Here is a 17532-nt window from a genome sequence, read left to right as displayed (position 1 = left end):
CTGAGGATACTGGAAACTTTGATTTTTCAGTTTTCACATATCTAGTTAGTTGTTTATTAGATTATCTTTAAAGCTACTACAAGTAACTTTCTTTTCTGTTGATTCTGGCGGCCCCTGTGGACAAAAGATGAAGTGAACTTTGCTTTAGTGTTGTGCCACCAGACTACAGAGCTTCTGACCTCCTCAATTCATCCTCAGCACTTCGGCATAAAAAAATATTTTGATATAATGAATAATCCTTTCTATGCAAAGGCGCAGCGACTCTAATCCGAGCCCAGCCATCCTCAGGAGGACGCTCGTTTCGGCCACTTGTATCCACGATCTTGCTCTTTGGGTCACTACCCACAGCTCGTGACCACAGGTTAGGGTTGGATCGTACATGGACTGGCAAATTGAGATCTTCGCCTTCCGGTTCAGCTCCCTCTTCACCACGATGGTCCGGCGCAACGCCAGCAGTACTGCTGACACCACCACACCAAACCGCCTGCCCATCTCACGCTCCAGTTTTCCATCACTTGTGAACAACACCCTGAGATACTTCAACTCCTTCACTTCCCTCCAGGCGTAGAGATGTGGCGATCACGAGAACCTAACCCTCATCAGTTCATTCATGAGTCCAAGAAGACGTTTGTGCCCAATTTGAAGAAATTCCCCAAAGCTTTTTTTGAGATATCGCGTTCACAAGAATGAGATGGACGAACAAGACAAAATAAATGCGGGCCTCAGCTGTCGCCGGCGTTAAGGCATTAAAAAACACTGCATCCTTCCCATAAAATAATCCCAAATTCACACAAAGAAACATGAGGGACACGAGCTCGGCGTCCTCACCGGGAGCTGCAGGCCTGAGGTGTTCGGTGACACAATTCACTGAGCAGATTTCCATAAATCAGTCCTCTGATGGAGCTTCATTTATTCAGCCGCTCTCTTACACGCCATCACATTTCATGACTGAACCGTGTTGTTATGAAACACTTGTTCTAATATGACAGATGTGATGTAAAGCAGAGCTTGTTTAACGTGTTACCGGGGCGTCGTTTGGTGAAACAAACAAAGAGGGCCACACATCACGATTATGGAACGAGGACGTAAATCTCTAAGCCTATTACTGTTGAACCAGTTAACGGAGCTCCGAGGTAAAAAGTACAGTTTACATCACTGGGTCAGTTATATACACTGTTGTGTTACAGTGTTTTAAACAGGAGTCTGACTACACTGGAGTCTCCTCTGTGCTGTTGTGTGGGTGAAAACGACCGGTCCGAGAGGTTTGTTTCTCAGAGCAGAGGTTAAAGTTGTGTACGAGTGTTCGAGCCGGAGGCGGAGTGAGTTTGATCTTGTCACAACACCTACCGCTGTTTAGTCAGCGTTGCTTGTTTTCCTGTTTTTCCATTAACCTCGCCAGTTTGTTCCCACGCACGATCTGATATCGTCCGGCAACTCATTTTTTATGTAACGTAATGCTTCACAACTCAGGACAAATACACAAATGAGTGAAGTAATCCGCTCCAACACTTGTTCAGAGGTGGTAGAAATACTTTGTTACTGTAATTGAGTATGTTTTTCAGGTATCTGTACTCTTCTTCTTTTAACTGTTGACTTCTCCTCTCTACCTCAGAACACAAACATCTGAACTTTCTCCTCCTCACATTTTCAAAACAGGCTCGTCACTTTAGTTTGATGCATTTGAGGTGAATTGTGAGGTGAATATGACTGATTTCAGACGCAGCGAGACGAAACAAAGACGTAAGAAGACGTGAACAGACAGAGAGGGACGCTGGAATGGGGAGAAAAGGCGTGTTAGTGTCTCGTATCTGCAGAGAGTTTCTTATTTTCTCACTTTGTTGCTGCTCAGGACGCTTTACCAACCCAACATGTGGCTATTTGACGTCCTGGGAATGAGACTCAACTATCAACTATCTTTGTGGTGCGTTCAGGAACAGCTGGGACAAATCCTACTGACTCTACCTTTAACTTTAATAGTCTTTGAATTATATTAATATGACGTGAGCTTCAGTTAGCTTTGACCACAAATGTCCTTCAGAGGGAGACTTTTTACTCTGATACTCTGAGTACATGTCAGAGCCTGTACTCGATTACTTTTACTGGAGTAAAGAAGCTGAATCAGCACTTTTACCTTACCAGAGTCTGTTTTTACACAAGTATCTGAACTTCTACTGGAGGAGAGGACGTGTGGACTGTGGACCTCTGTCAACATTGTTAAATATTCTATTTTTTATCCAAACCATCTTTTCCTAAAACCTAAACAAGTATTTTTGTGGGTTAAACCTAAGTGCCAAAGCAAAGTGAAACAGAAAATAATACGTACGCTTCGTGTAAAATAATAAGTCAACAGTATAGAGGGTGAGAGCGTCTCTCCGGAGGCCCTGAGATCCCAAATTGATTTAAAAAGATGTTATTCAGACCGAAATCATCACTGTATCCGCTAAACTAAAGTGTTAGCGTGCAGCCCGGTCTGAAGTGGGGCCACGAGCTCGCCTGCGCATCGAGGGTATAATTTGGGATCTCGGGGCGGCATCCGGAGATTTGGATTATGCCAGAGTATTATGTTTTTCAAGTCTCCGTCTGCTTCAGTTGTTTAGCAGAATGCTGCGACTCTGTTCTGCTGTGAAGCTCCAGAAATGTTTGTTGGAATCTTCACCTGACTTTCCATCAACATGGAGGGAGGAGATAATGACTGGATTTTTATTTTTGGGGTGAACTGTTCCTTTAAAACCCGACAGGATGCTGTGAACTACTGTTTGTACAATCTGCTTCATCAGTTGTTGTGTCACCTGTGTGTGTGTCGCTGCCTGTTCCTGTGGCAGCTCATTAAAGGTGGCGTCTGTCACACATGTGACGGGTCGTCAGCAGCACCGAGTCGCTCAGCGGGACGTTTCCACCGACTGTTTGTTATTCTGAGTGTCGCTGCGACTAAACTGTGAAAAGTAAATGTACATGTACGATTAGTAAATATTGAATTATTGGATTATTGATGCAGTAATGTGTGTATTACTTTATGGGCTGCAGCAGGTAAATCTTTTATTACTTTATAATTTACTTTTATTTGCCCCTTGTGATCAATAAAGCTTTATAAATGTAAGAATATCATAATTAAAGCAATATTATGTAACTTTTCTACTTTAAAATAACAGCTTCAGGATCATTATGATGGTTCAGTGTCTCTGTCACTTGTTTCTGCACTATGTAACTTCAGTGAGAGGGTCGGACCACAGCGTTACATACACGTTTAACATTATTATAATATTAATAATAAACTCTTTTTGTATAGCACCTTTAAAAACAGAGTTTAAAGCTGCAATCAAGCAAAAGCAGGAAACTCAGAAAGACAATATTACAGTCGAGACAAACACAAAAGAAGTCTAAGATGAAGTTAAAACAAGAAGGAAGAACAGAAACTGTAAAAACACAAAAAGTCAATATGAGTCATTTCAAGTAAAATGAATAAAATGAGATGAGATGAGAGAGAAAATAAATGCAAAAATAGAAATAAATAAAAGAATAAAAACAATAATGACATCACATCAAATAAATTAATAACAGATAAAAAGATCATGAGCAGCAAAAGGAATAAAGGACAATAAATTAAAGATAACAAATAAAAGCAGTAAAGGACGGTAAGAATAAAAAGAAAAGACACGAGGGAGGAATTAAAAACAAATAAATAGTCTCGGAGCAGTAAAAGCGAGTCTATAAAAGTGGGTTTAACGAAGAAAACATCGTTATGATGTCATCAGTTTGTTTGTAGTCAGCAGCTACATTACAAACTGTTACAGAACCGCGGTTTGTATTTACCGCAGTGGTAACATTTCTACATAATGCTGCTTTAATAATATCATAATGTGAATCTGGAAAGAAACAAAAGAAGGGGAGTGAAAAGTATAAAGTGTCCCGGAGCAGAAGCATTTACTTCTTCTACACTTTTATTGTGAGTCTGTTGTGTTACTGATAGCCTGAAATTGTACTTTAACACAGTTGTTGAGTAAATGTGTAGAAGAAGAACAGCAGTGTGGACCGGAAAGAGTCGGAGCAACAACACAGTTCACACACACACACACATGCAAAAAGGATAAAAAAAGACAGGAACACAACATGAATGTCCTGTCAGAGTCCTCCCAAGATCACACACACACACACACACACACACACACACACACACACACACACACACACACACACACACACCCTTCCCCTGTACTCCAGCCCATGTTCAGGTCAGAGGGAGAACATTCCTGGAGAACAACACAGATAGAAACTGAAAAACCTGAAGCAGGAAACTGTCCCTGAACGTGACCTCGTGAAGTCACACTGCAGGTGGTAGATCCTGAACATGGCGCCGACAGCACCTGGACTCAGCTGAAGACGGTTTGATGTAGATCAGCTGATGTGTATTTGTGTGAAGTAGAAGTTACTTTAGTTAAAGTAAAGATATCGTGCTACAAATTCAACTTTGGTAAAGTGAAAGTCACCCACACGAATAAGTACTTGAGTAAAAGACTTGAAGTATCTGGTGACGAGTTAAAAAATAAACTATACAGTGAATTATACGTTTTTCTGATTATAAGAATCAGCGTGTTTTTAATCTGATCGTGTATAAAATAAATTAAATGAAAAATCCTCCACTTTGGCTCTGGTGCAGCATGTAATCTGCAAAATAACTGAAGTACTCAAGTAGTCGTAAGCAGAGTAAAAAGTACAATATTTGCCTCTAAGACATAGAAAAGTAAAAGTACCTCAAAACTGTACTTAAGCGCTTAAATGTTGTCTGTATTTGAAGCTTGTTTCAGAAACTCTTCACTTGTACATACAAACTGTACGTTGTTGTTATCGTTGTTATCATGTGTTTATATTTGTGTATACATTTATACACGTTCACATGTTTCCAGCTTCTTGTATGAACATAATAGTTGTGTGTTTATTTTTAACCTCTCTTTGTTCAGCCTTGTTTTTTAGCTGTGAGTCTGTTTCTGTCTTCCTGTAAATTGTTCTGTGTGAGAGCAGCTCAGAACCGGACTCAGAGTTCTGCAGATGATTCTGGTTTTCATGTATGATAAAGTAAAGCGAACATTTACATTTCAGCAGTTTTGGACGCCTCGTTTTCAGCATTTATGTCTGTTTCCAGAGGTTTTACACATCTTTGGGCCAAAACGCTCTTTTACGTCACAAAACATAAACCAACGTCCACATTATTACATGTTTTTATTTTTCTGTAGTCTTTGTTGTTGCTGGTCGGCCCAACTGGACCTCACGTGAGGCCGACTTCGGCCCGCAGGCCGCACTTTGAACAGCCCTCCATAGACAAACTGATTTATTAATTAATACAGAAAACAAGCGGCTCGTTAGCTTTTTGTAAAGTGATGGATCTTTTACGCAAGTACAGTTTTTAGGTACTTATACTTCACATACTTTACATTTTGGAGGTTAAATATTGTTCTTATACTCCACTACATTTATTTGCTTTTGATATTTAAAGGGGGAATATGCAAGAATTTTAGTTGCAAATGTTAAAATGTACTGTGTTACAGAGAGAACTACTGACGTTAGCATGCTAACCAGCTAGCCTTCGACCGTCCTGGTCCGAAGCTCCCGTAGTGCTAGCGGTGAAAACGCTGGTCCTCGAGCAGTCCGAACCGCTAGCTGCACGGCCAACTGAGCTAACTAGCTAATGGCAGCTACTGTTAGCAGCAGTTAGCAGTTACTCTTGTTATTGTGTTTAGAGTATTAATTTGTGCCGAATTCTTACATATTGCAACTTTTAGGACATTTTATTGCCTGAAAGTTACTTTTGATACTTAAGTACAGTTCATATCAGATACTTTAAGACTTTTAAGCAAGTACTTTTCATATATTCATATTTTTTTGACATGATATCTTTACTTTTACTCAAGTATGACTTTTGGGTATTTTTTTACAACACCGTTTTTATAAGGAAGATAATTCATGATGGGATGTGAGAACATTTACTCAAGTAAAGTTTTGACACCAGCTGCTTTTTGTCTTTTTACAACTTTCCAGTTGTTTCCATTCATAATACAAAATATAATCAAGAAGACTTTATTGACACTAAAGAGTCAAGTCACAAGTCAGCCTGCAGTTTATAAGCTAATCTATACTGTAAACTAAAGGGGCACTACGTAGTTTTGTAGAATACATTCAAACTCATATGAATGAGGTAACAATACAAACTCAGAAATATGCATTTGTTTCATTAGTGAATAAACCAGAACCCAGAACACTGTTTGAAGCTAGAAAGGTGGCAGGGTCCGCCACATATAAACAAAGTAAAACAGTATAAACTGTGTTGTCCTTTAAGGTCAGTTTGTTTATTCAGTCATGAAAACAAAGAGAGTTTGTTTAGTTATTTAGTTAATGAAGATCTTCTGATTAAAACTTATTCTCCAAAACTACAGACTGCTCCTTTAAAGTCATTTTTTTTAAAATAGTCAGTTTATTCAGTCATGAAAACAAGGAAACCTTAATTATTTAGTTTGTTTAAGTTTAGTTTTGTGAAGATCTTTCTCTTCTCATTAACATTGCTTCCCCCAAACTACATAATGCTCCTTTAACTTTTCAGTTTATTAGTTTAGTTATTCAGTCAATGAAAAACTCAATCCTTTCACTTTTAGTCTGGCATCTTACACTTCTCATTAAAGTTACTTCCCCAAATCTACAGAGTGCTCCTTTAAAAAATGTGCTCAAACTTTACCAGCTGCAACATTTAACTCTTTACACAATGTGTATTTTAACTTTTGAGTACTTTTCCTTGTAACAGAGTACTCGGACTGAGGCTGAGTACTTCCTCCTGCCTGCTGTTAACTGTCACTATAACTTCTATAAACTTTTCTTTCTGTCTTCCTGTAACTTTTCTCTCTCAGCCTGCTGCAGATCAGATCACATCCACCAGCACCACCACCAGCACCACCAGAACCACCAGCACTGGGCCATCTTGTTAAAAAAAAACCCCACCACATAAAAACACGTCGCCGGTTGTGTTTTTCCACTCCGGTCTTTTACCTTTTCTTTCCTGGTCCTGTGCTTTTCCATCCCGCTGCCTCTCTCCGCTAAACCCGGCAGCTCCAAACTTTCATCCCCCAGCAGCAGCAGCAGCAGCGAGGCAGGACGGGAAACAACACCATCCGAACCGGTACGAGCCAGTAACACAATCCACAGCCGCCCGGAGTTGTTAAAGACGAGATGCGTAAAGTTGTGCGCTATGCGGCGGAGCTCCGACGGTTTTCCTGGGGAGAGTTAATCCGGAGTAAGTGCGCCATGTTCCCGCAGCCGATCCTCTCCCCATAGCGGAATTTCTGTCCGGTGAGAGGCGGGGATCCGGTCGGGTCCACGGCTGCAGCCCTTCAGCAAGGTTTCAATTACTTCTTCATGACATCAGAGAGGAGTTCAGTTACCTGACAGATATTCATTACAGCAGGCTGCGCACACACACACACACACACTGCTGCAGGAATAAAAGAGATGTTTTCTTTTCTTTTGTTTACTTTTATTAAGTCAACAAAACATCAACAAAACTACAAAAAATGAAACACGTGTAACATTTGAAAAGTTAGAAACATCTTCTGATCTAATGAAGCGCGCAACATTGTATTTACAAGGTGGAAACCGCTCTCAGAAATGTGAAGTCAGAAGAAGTTAGCTTAGCTTAGCATAAAGACTGGAAACAGAGGGAAACTGCTAGCCTGGGTGAGCAAAATCCACCTACGAGCAGCTCTGAAGCTCGGCGGTAAACTGTCTTTATCTCGTGTTTACTGTGTAAAAGTAACATTGTGGTTTTATGTGCGGGAGTATACGCTGTATTCCCACTGCCCCCGGTCTCTATGCTAAGCTAGGCTAACTTGCAGCTATCTCTGGGCTTTCTTGTGGAAAGTTAGATGGGAAGATCAATACCACTGCCCATGAGTTTGGGAGCTAGGAATGAGGTGGATATCTCCAGGGGGTTTCCCACTGCCTCCAGTCTCTATGCTAAGCTAGGCTAACTAGCCTCTATCTCTGGGCTTTCTTGTTGAGAGTTAGATGGGAAGATCTGTACAACTGTCCGTGAGTTTGAGTAGGTTACTGGGGAATCGATTATGGATGATTTTGCTTGGAGGAGCTAGCATGATAAGCACAGACGGCATTTTTAAGGCTTTAGAAGCGTTAGCTAAGTGAGCTTAGCGATAATAGCGTTAGTAGTAGTGTTACAGGGTTCCTGAGTTCAAAACTAAAATCTAAAAACAACAATTTGTGGTTTTATGTGCGGTAAAATATGCTGGTTAGTGCCTCCAGAGTTTCCCATTGCCTCCGGTCTCTATGCTAAGCTAGGCTAACTGGCAGCTATCTCAGGGCTATATCGTCGAGAGTAAAATGGGAAGATCATCCAGTGGTGGAAAACTGTCTTTAAATTTTTAGTCCGTACGAAGAAATTGCCTTTAAAAAAAGGCTAAGCTAACCTTTGACAGATAAACATGAGAGCGGCGATCATCTAACTCTCAGCAGGAAAGCAACAAGCGTGTTTACCACAATATCAAACTGTTCTCTTACATCTTAATCAGTCATGTTTCCTTTTCACATCTTAAATCAAATATTTCAACATGTGTTTTATGTACAGATATTTACATGATGTGCTGAGCTAACAACATAATCTGCATTTGTTCTTAACTCATGCAACAAATATTTACAAATACACTGAGAGCTTTAGTGGGGGAAATGTCACAGTACCACCGCTATGAAACCCAATGGACCTTTTCAATGGCCGACATTTTGACCCATAGCAGAACAAGACACGCTAACGGCTACGAGGCTGGACTTAGGCACAGTGGTGCGTGAGCTAAATGCTAACAACGGCACGCTAACATGCTCACAAAGATAAAGCTAACATGTTCAGCTGCTACAATTACCATGTTCACCATCTTGGGTTAGCGTGTTAGCATGCTAACATTTACTAATTAGCAGTAAACACAAAGTGCAACAGAGGCTGGTGGGAATGTCGTCAGTGCTGCAAGGGCGCTAACAGCTAATCAGAAGAAATTAAAGGAGCGCCAAAGTCGTTAAAGTTCATCCTGAGGGTGACATGAACATCTGGACAACATATTACAGAAGTCCATCCAGAATCTGTCTGGATGTGTCAGTCTGGACCACAGTGGTGGACTGATACAGCCGGTCCTGGAGCCACAGGTGCAGCTAATCACTTTAATGGAGGCTCAGTTTGTATAAGGTGTCCTTAAGTTATTCCAGCAGGACTTCAACCTGGCACACCTGAATGAAACGCAGCCGCCATTCATTTTATTAGTCGCGCCTGAACTGTTCCCTTCACAGTTTTGTCCCAATAAAGTGGCTCAGTTTTGTCAGAACCGAGTACCGAGTATTGTCCCAGACTCAGACAATATGAATACATAATAATACAAAATTTAATGGGGATCAAAAGAGTTCAATATTAATAAAAGACTTGAAATAATCAGATGAATACATGCATGATGTTATGATTTTTTTTTTTTTAAACTGAGTTTATTTCAGGTAATTTGTATTATTCCATCATTTTCTATTTATTTTATTTCTAATATCTGCTTTTATGTTTTCTATTTTAACATCTTGGGGGGATGTTGTAAATAAGCGTTAGCTCTTTGACATATTATCCCTTTAAATTGTGTTTTTGTTGATCCATAAATAAATTAATATTATCTGTCAGATCCATAAACCCGACTCTTCTTTGTGTTATTCTGTCTGACAAAGACTTTTATGATGTTAAGAGACGTTATGATGTAAAACCTTTGGAGACTTCTGTGCTGGAATAAAATGAAAATGAAGTTATATATTTAATCTGCACTCATTCTTATGACTTCACGTTGTCTTATTTAATATCGATCACTCTGACCCTCCGTAAATTTTCCCGTTCACTCGAGCTCCCTTCGTCTTCCTGCCGGCCGGCGTGCAGCTGGTTTCCTGCTCTTGTTGAGTTGGCGATGGACCATCCTGACGCACAGTCTGTGAAGAAGCCTCACAGCTCCGTCCTTCCTCTCTGCTCTCCTGGTGTTTGGCCTCCTGACCTTCAGTATGACTGCCTGTAGATGGCGCTGCTCCTCCACGTCTGCTCCGCTCCTCTCGTCCACCTGAGGAAGCTCTGCTCGCACCACCACGGCTGTGCAGCTGCTCAACAGAGGAGAAGGAGCAGAGGTAGTGTTGAGATGAGATTATTTCCATTTTATGCTTCTTTATACTAAATATTGCACTTTTCCCCCCAGTACATGGATCTGACTGATAAAGTTACTAGTTGCTTTTTTCAGATTCAGATTTGACATCATACATGTCGACACAGATGTAAATAAATGCGTTTAAATAAGTAAAAAGATTAAATTGGTGCCTCCCAGCCTTTATGACCTCCCTCATGTTACAGATTTTGAGTTGTTGCATTTCAAAGAGACATTTTTCCCCTAAATATTATAAATGTTTCATTTTAACAAATGTCCAAGGTCCAAATAAATAAAATAATCCAATATTTTAGTGATGAATGTAAATGTGTGCAACAGAACTTTGTTTTTTCTTCTTCCTCTCACATTAATCCTGATTATTTGGATAAAGTCTGGCCGCTCCGTTGGGAATCACTTGATCACTGCTTTAAAGTTAAAGTACATTGAATACATCATTTATCTGACATACAGATTTGTAACAATGTGACGTATTGTTCTAGATTAAAGCAGCTTCAGACGTCTGTGAGAGAGACTTCACCCCTCTACACTTCTCAGAGGTGTTCATTTAAATAACTTTTTGAGGGACAATGAGCTAAAATTATCTGTTATTCTGTTGTTTTATCTTCTCTCCTCTCCCATTAATCATCTGACGACCCCTCAGATGTACCTGGCAGCTCTTTGGAGGAGCCCGACCTCCGTGTTAGGAACCAGTGGACTAAACTAGCTAACTGTATATAAAGTAGTTCAAACTGTCTCCACCTGCAGCAGCTGCAACAGTAAGATGCTGCTCTGACACTGATTTCAGTCACAGGAGTAATTTTACTGATGATACTTGAAGAACATTCTGCTGAAGGTACTTGTGAGTAGGATTTGTATTGCAGGACTTTGTTTATTATATCAAACAATGCTTCAGGATGTAAATAAATGTAATAATGTTTGTATTCTTACCTGCTGCCTGCTGTGCAGTCCTGCGGCAGGAAGCAGGACGGAGACACATGTCCCAGAAGACGAGCCTGCACGTCGGTCAGCTGTCTCTGTTTCGCCAAAGTCTGGAATAATCTGACAGGACGGGAAAAAACACGTCAGAGACCAACAGACAGAAAACATAAACCAAACACAGCAGATGAACGGAGCAGAGACGAGGAGCAAACATGAGATTATGATAATATAACATGGTTTCTGTGCAGGTTTATGTAACAGTGTGTCACTTCACAGTTATGAAACATGTCTGGTCTGTCGTTGTTACACAGAAACAAAGGTGAGTGCACCATTATCACCGCGTCTGTGTCAACTCTGCAAATAGTCCTGTAAATATTTACTCTAAATGGAGGTTAAGGTCAATTTGTGTAATCTAGATACGGAGTGACACATCGTTATATATCCTGATAATCCAGACGACTCTGCAGATTTTCTGTTGGTGTTGGTCTTAGTTTAGCGTTAAGATCAACGTTTGTGTTCCAGTGTGACAATATGTCAAAAAAATGTGATTTACTGCTGACGAAGTAAGAACTTCGAATTTATTTAACCTGCTCCAGATCATTTTATGGGTTTTTTTGTGTTATCTTTGCTCAAAAACAATCGTTATCTTAAACGAATATTGTCTATCGCTTTACAATTAAATTTACAATTAATCCTGCCAATTAAATATATAGTTTGGGGTAAAAATAATCACTCTCAGTAGAGTGCACACCTCTGCCAGGGCCCAACAGTCCCCTTTAATTCAACCAAGTGTTCTCCGATATCAAACTCGACAGCCTTGATCACTCTAAACTTTGAAACCGCCCAGAACTTCTGAACCAGAATTATAATAAGCTCACCAGACAATCAGCGCCAATCAATCATCTTGAAACTTCCCTCCCTACCGCACCGATTTACAGGAAAAATGTAAATACTTTGCCTTTCGAAGAATAAAAGAAAGTGAGAAAAAGTTCCTGGATCCAACCCAAAAGTTATTGGGTCTATTCTGGGCTGAGATCCATCTTCTATCAAAGTTTTATGAAAATGTGTTTGGTATTTTTTGTGTAATCCTGCCAACAAACCAACCAACCAACTAAACAAATATGTAAAAAATGTTTCTTTACCTGGTGGTACAGTTGCAGTGGTACAGCGTGGTGGCCTCCTGGTTCTGGAGGCCGTACCTCGTCTGCTGGGGAAGAATCTTGTTCTTGCACTCATCCAGATCCTTGTAGACGTCACAGGACAGCTGCGTCTCTGTTCAGTGTGAATGTTCAGATCTGTTACTGCGGCGAAGAAACATGAACTGATACACTGGAGAGACGTGAGCGATGTTGAATACCTGCAGCATCCTGCTCCCTGACAGATAACGTGTTCTCCAGGTTGTCTCTACTCTCTGGTCCTGGTCCTGGTCCTGGTCCTGCTGGTCCCTCAGTTGTGTTTGTGACTGTGGAGGTGGAGGTGGTGATGGAGGGTGTAGGGACTGTGGAGGTGGAGGTGGAGGGTGTAGGGACTGTGGATGCTGCAGCAGGACGTGACGTGCTGCTGGTCGTGTTGATGAAGGAGCTGTTGATGCTGACCTCTGTTGGACTGGGAGAGTCGTACATCGTGGGCGGGTGGACCTCAGCATAGAGAGCCAGTTTAGTCTCCTTACACCTGCAAGACGCAACAGAGGTTGAAATGATTTAAAGGACTAGTTTGACATTTCGGGAGGTTATCTGCTCCCGTGCCAAGAGTTACACAAGAGGGTCGATGCCACTTTCAAGTATGAAGCCTGCAGCTGAAAACGTTACATCACATTTGTTTGAAGCGTCTCGGATTAAAGGGGATCTAGCCATTTTCGGCCAACAACCGAAAATGCCTCTATCACCTTTGGACTTGGGTTCAGCGGATCTGAGGGGTCGGGAGTACACAATGAACAGTTCTGAAAGGTAACCTGGTGCCGGTATGAAGTACTTAAACAAACAAATAAAAGTGAGAAGGCCGGCTGCAGGCAGGCGTGATGGAGCCGACTGGCTGACGTCCCACAGCCTTGACAAATGAACTCGGACTATCTGCATGGCTGGACACAAGTACAGGAAAACCTACACACACCACAGTGTTGCTTCACTTACATCCCAAACCAGTTCCTCTGTGTGCACTGGAGTCGGTGGGAGAACTCGAAGCAGTGCATCTTCAGCAGGTTGAAGAAGGTGTATCCCACCGCGTCAGATATACTGTCCTGCGCCTCCGTCAGACAGCTGTGGAACCTGCCGACGATCATTTTATTAGTTCAAAACATTTCAGAAAGCATCAAAGAAAACTCAGCGAGGGGGCGATGCTTCCTACTTTTTGTCACAGTCACAGTGAGACATGGTGAAGATGTTGCTGTTAAAGACACCAAACTGCGAGTTGAAGGACAGGATGGTGTGCTTGCACTGGTCGTGTTCACGGCAGCAGCTGTCGGTTTCTGCAAAAACTCCTGCAACAGGTGAGATGAGACGGACAGGATGTTTAGTTACTGCTGCCGAAAACGTAACGTGTCCTGCGATGCTGCTTCATAATAAAAGCTTTTAAATGACTAAATAACGCAGACTTTTATTGTGAAGAAGTTAAAGGAAATGAAAGGTGTTTGTAACTGAATAAGCAGAGCCGCTCGTGATTGGACAGGTGTGATGGAAAAACAACATGATCTACACATCGTAATGTTGAGATCTGTGTGTTGTTTCCCAGCTGTAAATCTAAACATGTACCCGCCGACTGTTTATAATCATATGGCTGCTGTTATAAAGTGTTGTGATTGACATCCTGACCCACAATGCATCATGGGAAGTGACAAAGTTTTATTGCATCACATAATCACCATTGGTAAACAGTTGACTCTGTCTGGCTCTCACACTGGAGGAGGGATGCTGTTTTTTGAGACGGCGAGGTGCAAGAGTCACCATTCATACTATTACAAGACGCTGTAGCATCAACAAGGTAAAAAAGTTACATAATGTTGCTTTAAAATGAATCACAGGTTGCAGCCTCCCTATTCTCACTATTTATTTGCGTTCCTCTCCTCTAATCATCTAATCACCCCTCAGGTTTCTCACCTCCTCACATGCACATCATCAATAGTCTGAATCCACTCACCCAGATCTTCATATGAAGGCGCCTTGTTGCCTGAGCCGCACCACAGAGTCCCTGGCACGATGAACCCGCGCTTCACGCGCTGAAGCCTCCTGACCTCTGACCTTTCAGCTCGACCTTGATGACTCTCAGGCAGTGACCCAGCAGCAGCGCTCCTCTCCCCGGTGCGCTCCCGGCTCCAGGCGACCCCTGGAGAGACGCACAGATCCTCTCTTTCAAACATCGAGTCAACATCGTATTTTTCATTCGGATGATCTGAAAACTCGTGCGTGCGCTCCCGGCACAGAGAGGAGTACTTCTGGATCAGCGCCGCGTCGTCGCTCCAAGCGCAGCCGAGCAGAGCGCGCTGGCCGGTCCAGGAGCTGCTGTAGAGCCGCAGGGGGTCGCTCCGGAGAAAAGTGTAGATCACGTCAGTGTTATCCAGGACTGTGATGGAGGCGCAGGAGAGCGAGGCTCCTGCAGGAGACCACGTCAGGAGTGATGATGATGTGAAAATGACCGCGAGGAGAGAAGCGATGTGCGTCATGGTGGCGCGTCAGGAGCAGAATGGAGGAGGAGGAGGTGGAGAAGCTGCTGCACCTGAGATCTTAACCAGGTTATTGCTTCAGTCAGTGAGGAGCGACAGACTGACGGACCGACAGACTGACAGGTCGGGTTTAAAGGAGAGGAGGAGGAGGAGGAGGAGGAGGAGGCGCGCGGGGGGTTTCCAAATAAACACAACATCCAAATCAGCCCGAGTCATGTGACCTGTCAGAGCAGCTAAACATCAGGCAGCCTCTCCCCCCCCATCTGTCCCCCCATCACTGACAGTGACCGTGACATATTGATCAACACACACACGCACACACGCACGCACACACACACGAGACAAATAGATTTATCAATCTGCAAATGTGACCCGAACAGAACATGACTTTTTAATGTCTTTTATTTTGAAAAAACCTTCAACAGATTCAGATTCAGATCAACTGTATTGATCCCACCAGGAGACATTTACCACGCACACATTTACCAACATGCAGACACAAGGAAATTAAATAAATAGAAATAAAACATGAAATTAAATAGGCCAAGGTTTAATAAATGAATATATAATAAATAGAAGGTGTTTATAGATAGATTGATCATTGATTGATACAATAAACTAATAAAAAACATCTGAGAGAATCTAAAAGGTGATATGAAGAGGGAATAAAAGATTTAGAGCAGCAGTAAAACATAACGACACACCCGACGATAACAGAGAAGATTCTCCGACAGGAACGAGAAGAAGAAGCTAAAATACTCAACGAAGATCTGTTGATGCAGAAAGAGGTCGAGTCCTGTTGTGTCTGTGTGGACAGTTAAAGCTGCAATAAGTAAGAGCGTGTATCACCAGAATAACCACTAACTGCTGCTAACTGTAGCTGCCGTTAGCTCAGTGAGCCGTGCAGCTAGTGATCTGGCCTGTACGGTGGCCGACAAGGACAAACGCGCAGCAACGGCCAAACGCTGCAAATACACAAGATGCAGACCCAAAGACACACAAAACACATGCAACAACAAAATGCTGCAAACAAAGAAACGATGCAGAACCAAAGACACACAAACACACAAAACAAATGCGATAACAAAATGCTGCAAATACAGAAAAGATGCAAAACCAAAACGACACAAACCCCCAAAACACATGCAATAGAGAAATGCGGCATATTGAGTCAACACAACGGAAGTGTCCACACAACGGAAGTGTCCACACAACGGAAAAGCGCCAGGCCGCTAGGAGGTCCCGACCTCGCGACCTGGACCTATTACTGTATAGACCAGTCTGTATTGTACCTGACGAGAGTGAGCAAAACTTTTACAGAGGCGACATAAAAAGGTACGTGGTTTAAACATTTGGTTGTAATCTTTTACAATAATATAACAATAACAGTTCAAAAAGATTAACAGATTTACGTAGGCCTAACGCTAGCTGATTGTACGTTTTCTGTTTGGTTTTTTTAGCTCACTCTCGTCAGGTACAATACAGACTGGTCTATACAGTAATAGGTCCAGGTCGCGAGGTCAGGACCTCGTAGCGGCCTGGCGCTTTTCCGTTGTGTGGACACTTCCGTTGTGTTGACTCAATATGCCGCATTTCTCTATTGCATGTGTTTTGGGGGTTTGTGTCGTTTTGGTTTTGCATCTTTTCTGTATTTGCAGCATTTTGTTATCGCATTTGTTTTGTGTGTTTGTGTGTCTTTGGTTCTGCATCGTTTCTTTGTTTGCAGCATTTTTCCGTTGCAGCATTTTGTTGTTGCATGTGTTTTGTGTGTCTTTGGGTCTGCATCTTGTGTATTTGCAGCGTTTGGCCTTTGCTGCGCGTTTGTCCTTGTCGGCCACCGTAGGCCTGGGAGCTCGGAGGAAGTGTTGGTGTTTAGAGCTGCAGGCTTTGAAGACAGTTTAATTACATCACCACATGATAAACTAACATTGTGAAAGAAGCAGCTGTAAAACCTGCAACTTGTTTCACTGTGAGAATTTGAGCCATAAGGTCCGATAACATTTGGAAAGTCAAGAAGAGATTAAATTATTAATTATTAAATTATTTTATCCCTGTTCAAGGTAGCCAGGCGCTAAACCAGAAGAGCTGGCAGAAGTCCTAAACCCTAGAGGACAGCTTATCACATTTTCTCCACTGGAAGGGCGACCTGGAGGACACTAAGGAAAAACAAACATGAGACGGCTTCATACAGCTCCTCCAAGAACAGTTATTTACACCCTGGCTCGCTGTGTGGTTGATGATGACTAACACCCTATAAATCAGCCTGGGGTCTCTGGGCTTCAAGATAATGACTGCATTTTCATTTTAGGGCGAGCTGTCCCTTTAAAACATAACTGCTCTGACATTAAACATCCAATTTGTAAGAAAGTTGATTTTTTTTTAGTCTCACGCCAAACTCATCAGATAATAACCGGACTGTAGGTTGGGTCGTCATCCCAAAGTTAAAGTCCTGACCTTTAAGGCCAGTAAAGTTTTCTTTTCTATTACATTTCTCACCTTTCTTTGACCTCATGAGGAGCAGACATGAGTTTTAAAGACAAATCCCAAAGCTAAACTGTGTTTTTTAAGATCCTACACATTTACAAGTTGGTGCTCTCCTGTCTGGAGGTCTGTGGAGGTCAGCTCAGATGTATTGATTGGTATTTCACACCTCATGTGAATGTTCCCGTCAGAGCTATCTTTCTGATTTGCCTCCACGTTACAACCTCATCGGTGAGAAACGGAGGATTTGTCTGACTTCTCGCA

General features: G+C 42.1%; 2 protein-coding genes across 3 annotated transcripts in view; both read right to left on the bottom strand.

The window, feature by feature from the left end:
* ttc28 (tetratricopeptide repeat domain 28) overlaps window positions 1-7379 on the bottom strand; it is a 108800-nt gene extending 101421 nt beyond the window's left edge. The window contains exon 1 of one of the 2 annotated variants that reach the window (XM_084382582.1): window positions 7030-7379. In XM_084382582.1, the coding sequence (XP_084238708.1) occupies window positions 7030-7059 (30 nt within the window). In that variant the 5' untranslated portion in view covers window positions 7060-7379. The remainder of the gene's footprint in view (window positions 1-7029) is intronic. The other variant, XM_084382583.1, reaches the window with a different exon arrangement.
* Window positions 7380-7551: 172 nt separating this feature from the next.
* Window positions 7552-14878, bottom strand: pla2g3 (phospholipase A2 group III). Its single transcript, XM_084383481.1, has 7 exons — window positions 14265-14878; window positions 13476-13608; window positions 13262-13396; window positions 12490-12803; window positions 12275-12404; window positions 11142-11252; window positions 7552-10152 (listed from the first exon to the last, which is right to left on the bottom strand). Exons 1-7 carry the CDS (start codon window positions 14785-14787, stop codon window positions 9900-9902), a joined length of 1599 nt encoding a protein of 532 aa, XP_084239607.1. The 5' UTR covers window positions 14788-14878; the 3' UTR covers window positions 7552-9899.
* Between the last annotated feature and the right edge of the window lie 2654 nt (window positions 14879-17532).

The sequence above is a fragment of the Pagrus pagrus genome (genome assembly GCF_965226575.1).
Source record: "Pagrus pagrus genome assembly, chromosome: 19".
In the NCBI taxonomy this organism is placed as follows: domain Eukaryota; kingdom Metazoa; phylum Chordata; class Actinopteri; order Spariformes; family Sparidae; genus Pagrus; species Pagrus pagrus.
This window is presented reverse-complemented; position numbering and strand designations above follow the sequence as displayed.

Coding starts and splice junctions, on each gene's coding strand:
- pla2g3 (XM_084383481.1), bottom strand. CDS start 14,787: ATGACGCACATCGCTTCTCTCCTCGCGGTCATTTTCACATCATCATCA. Junction 13,609..14,264: donor GCCTTCATATGAAGATCTGG/GTGAGTGGATTC, acceptor CACCTGTTGCAG/GAGTTTTTGCAGAAACCGAC. Junction 13,397..13,475: donor CACTGTGACTGTGACAAAAA/GTAGGAAGCATC, acceptor GATCGTCGGCAG/GTTCCACAGCTGTCTGACGG.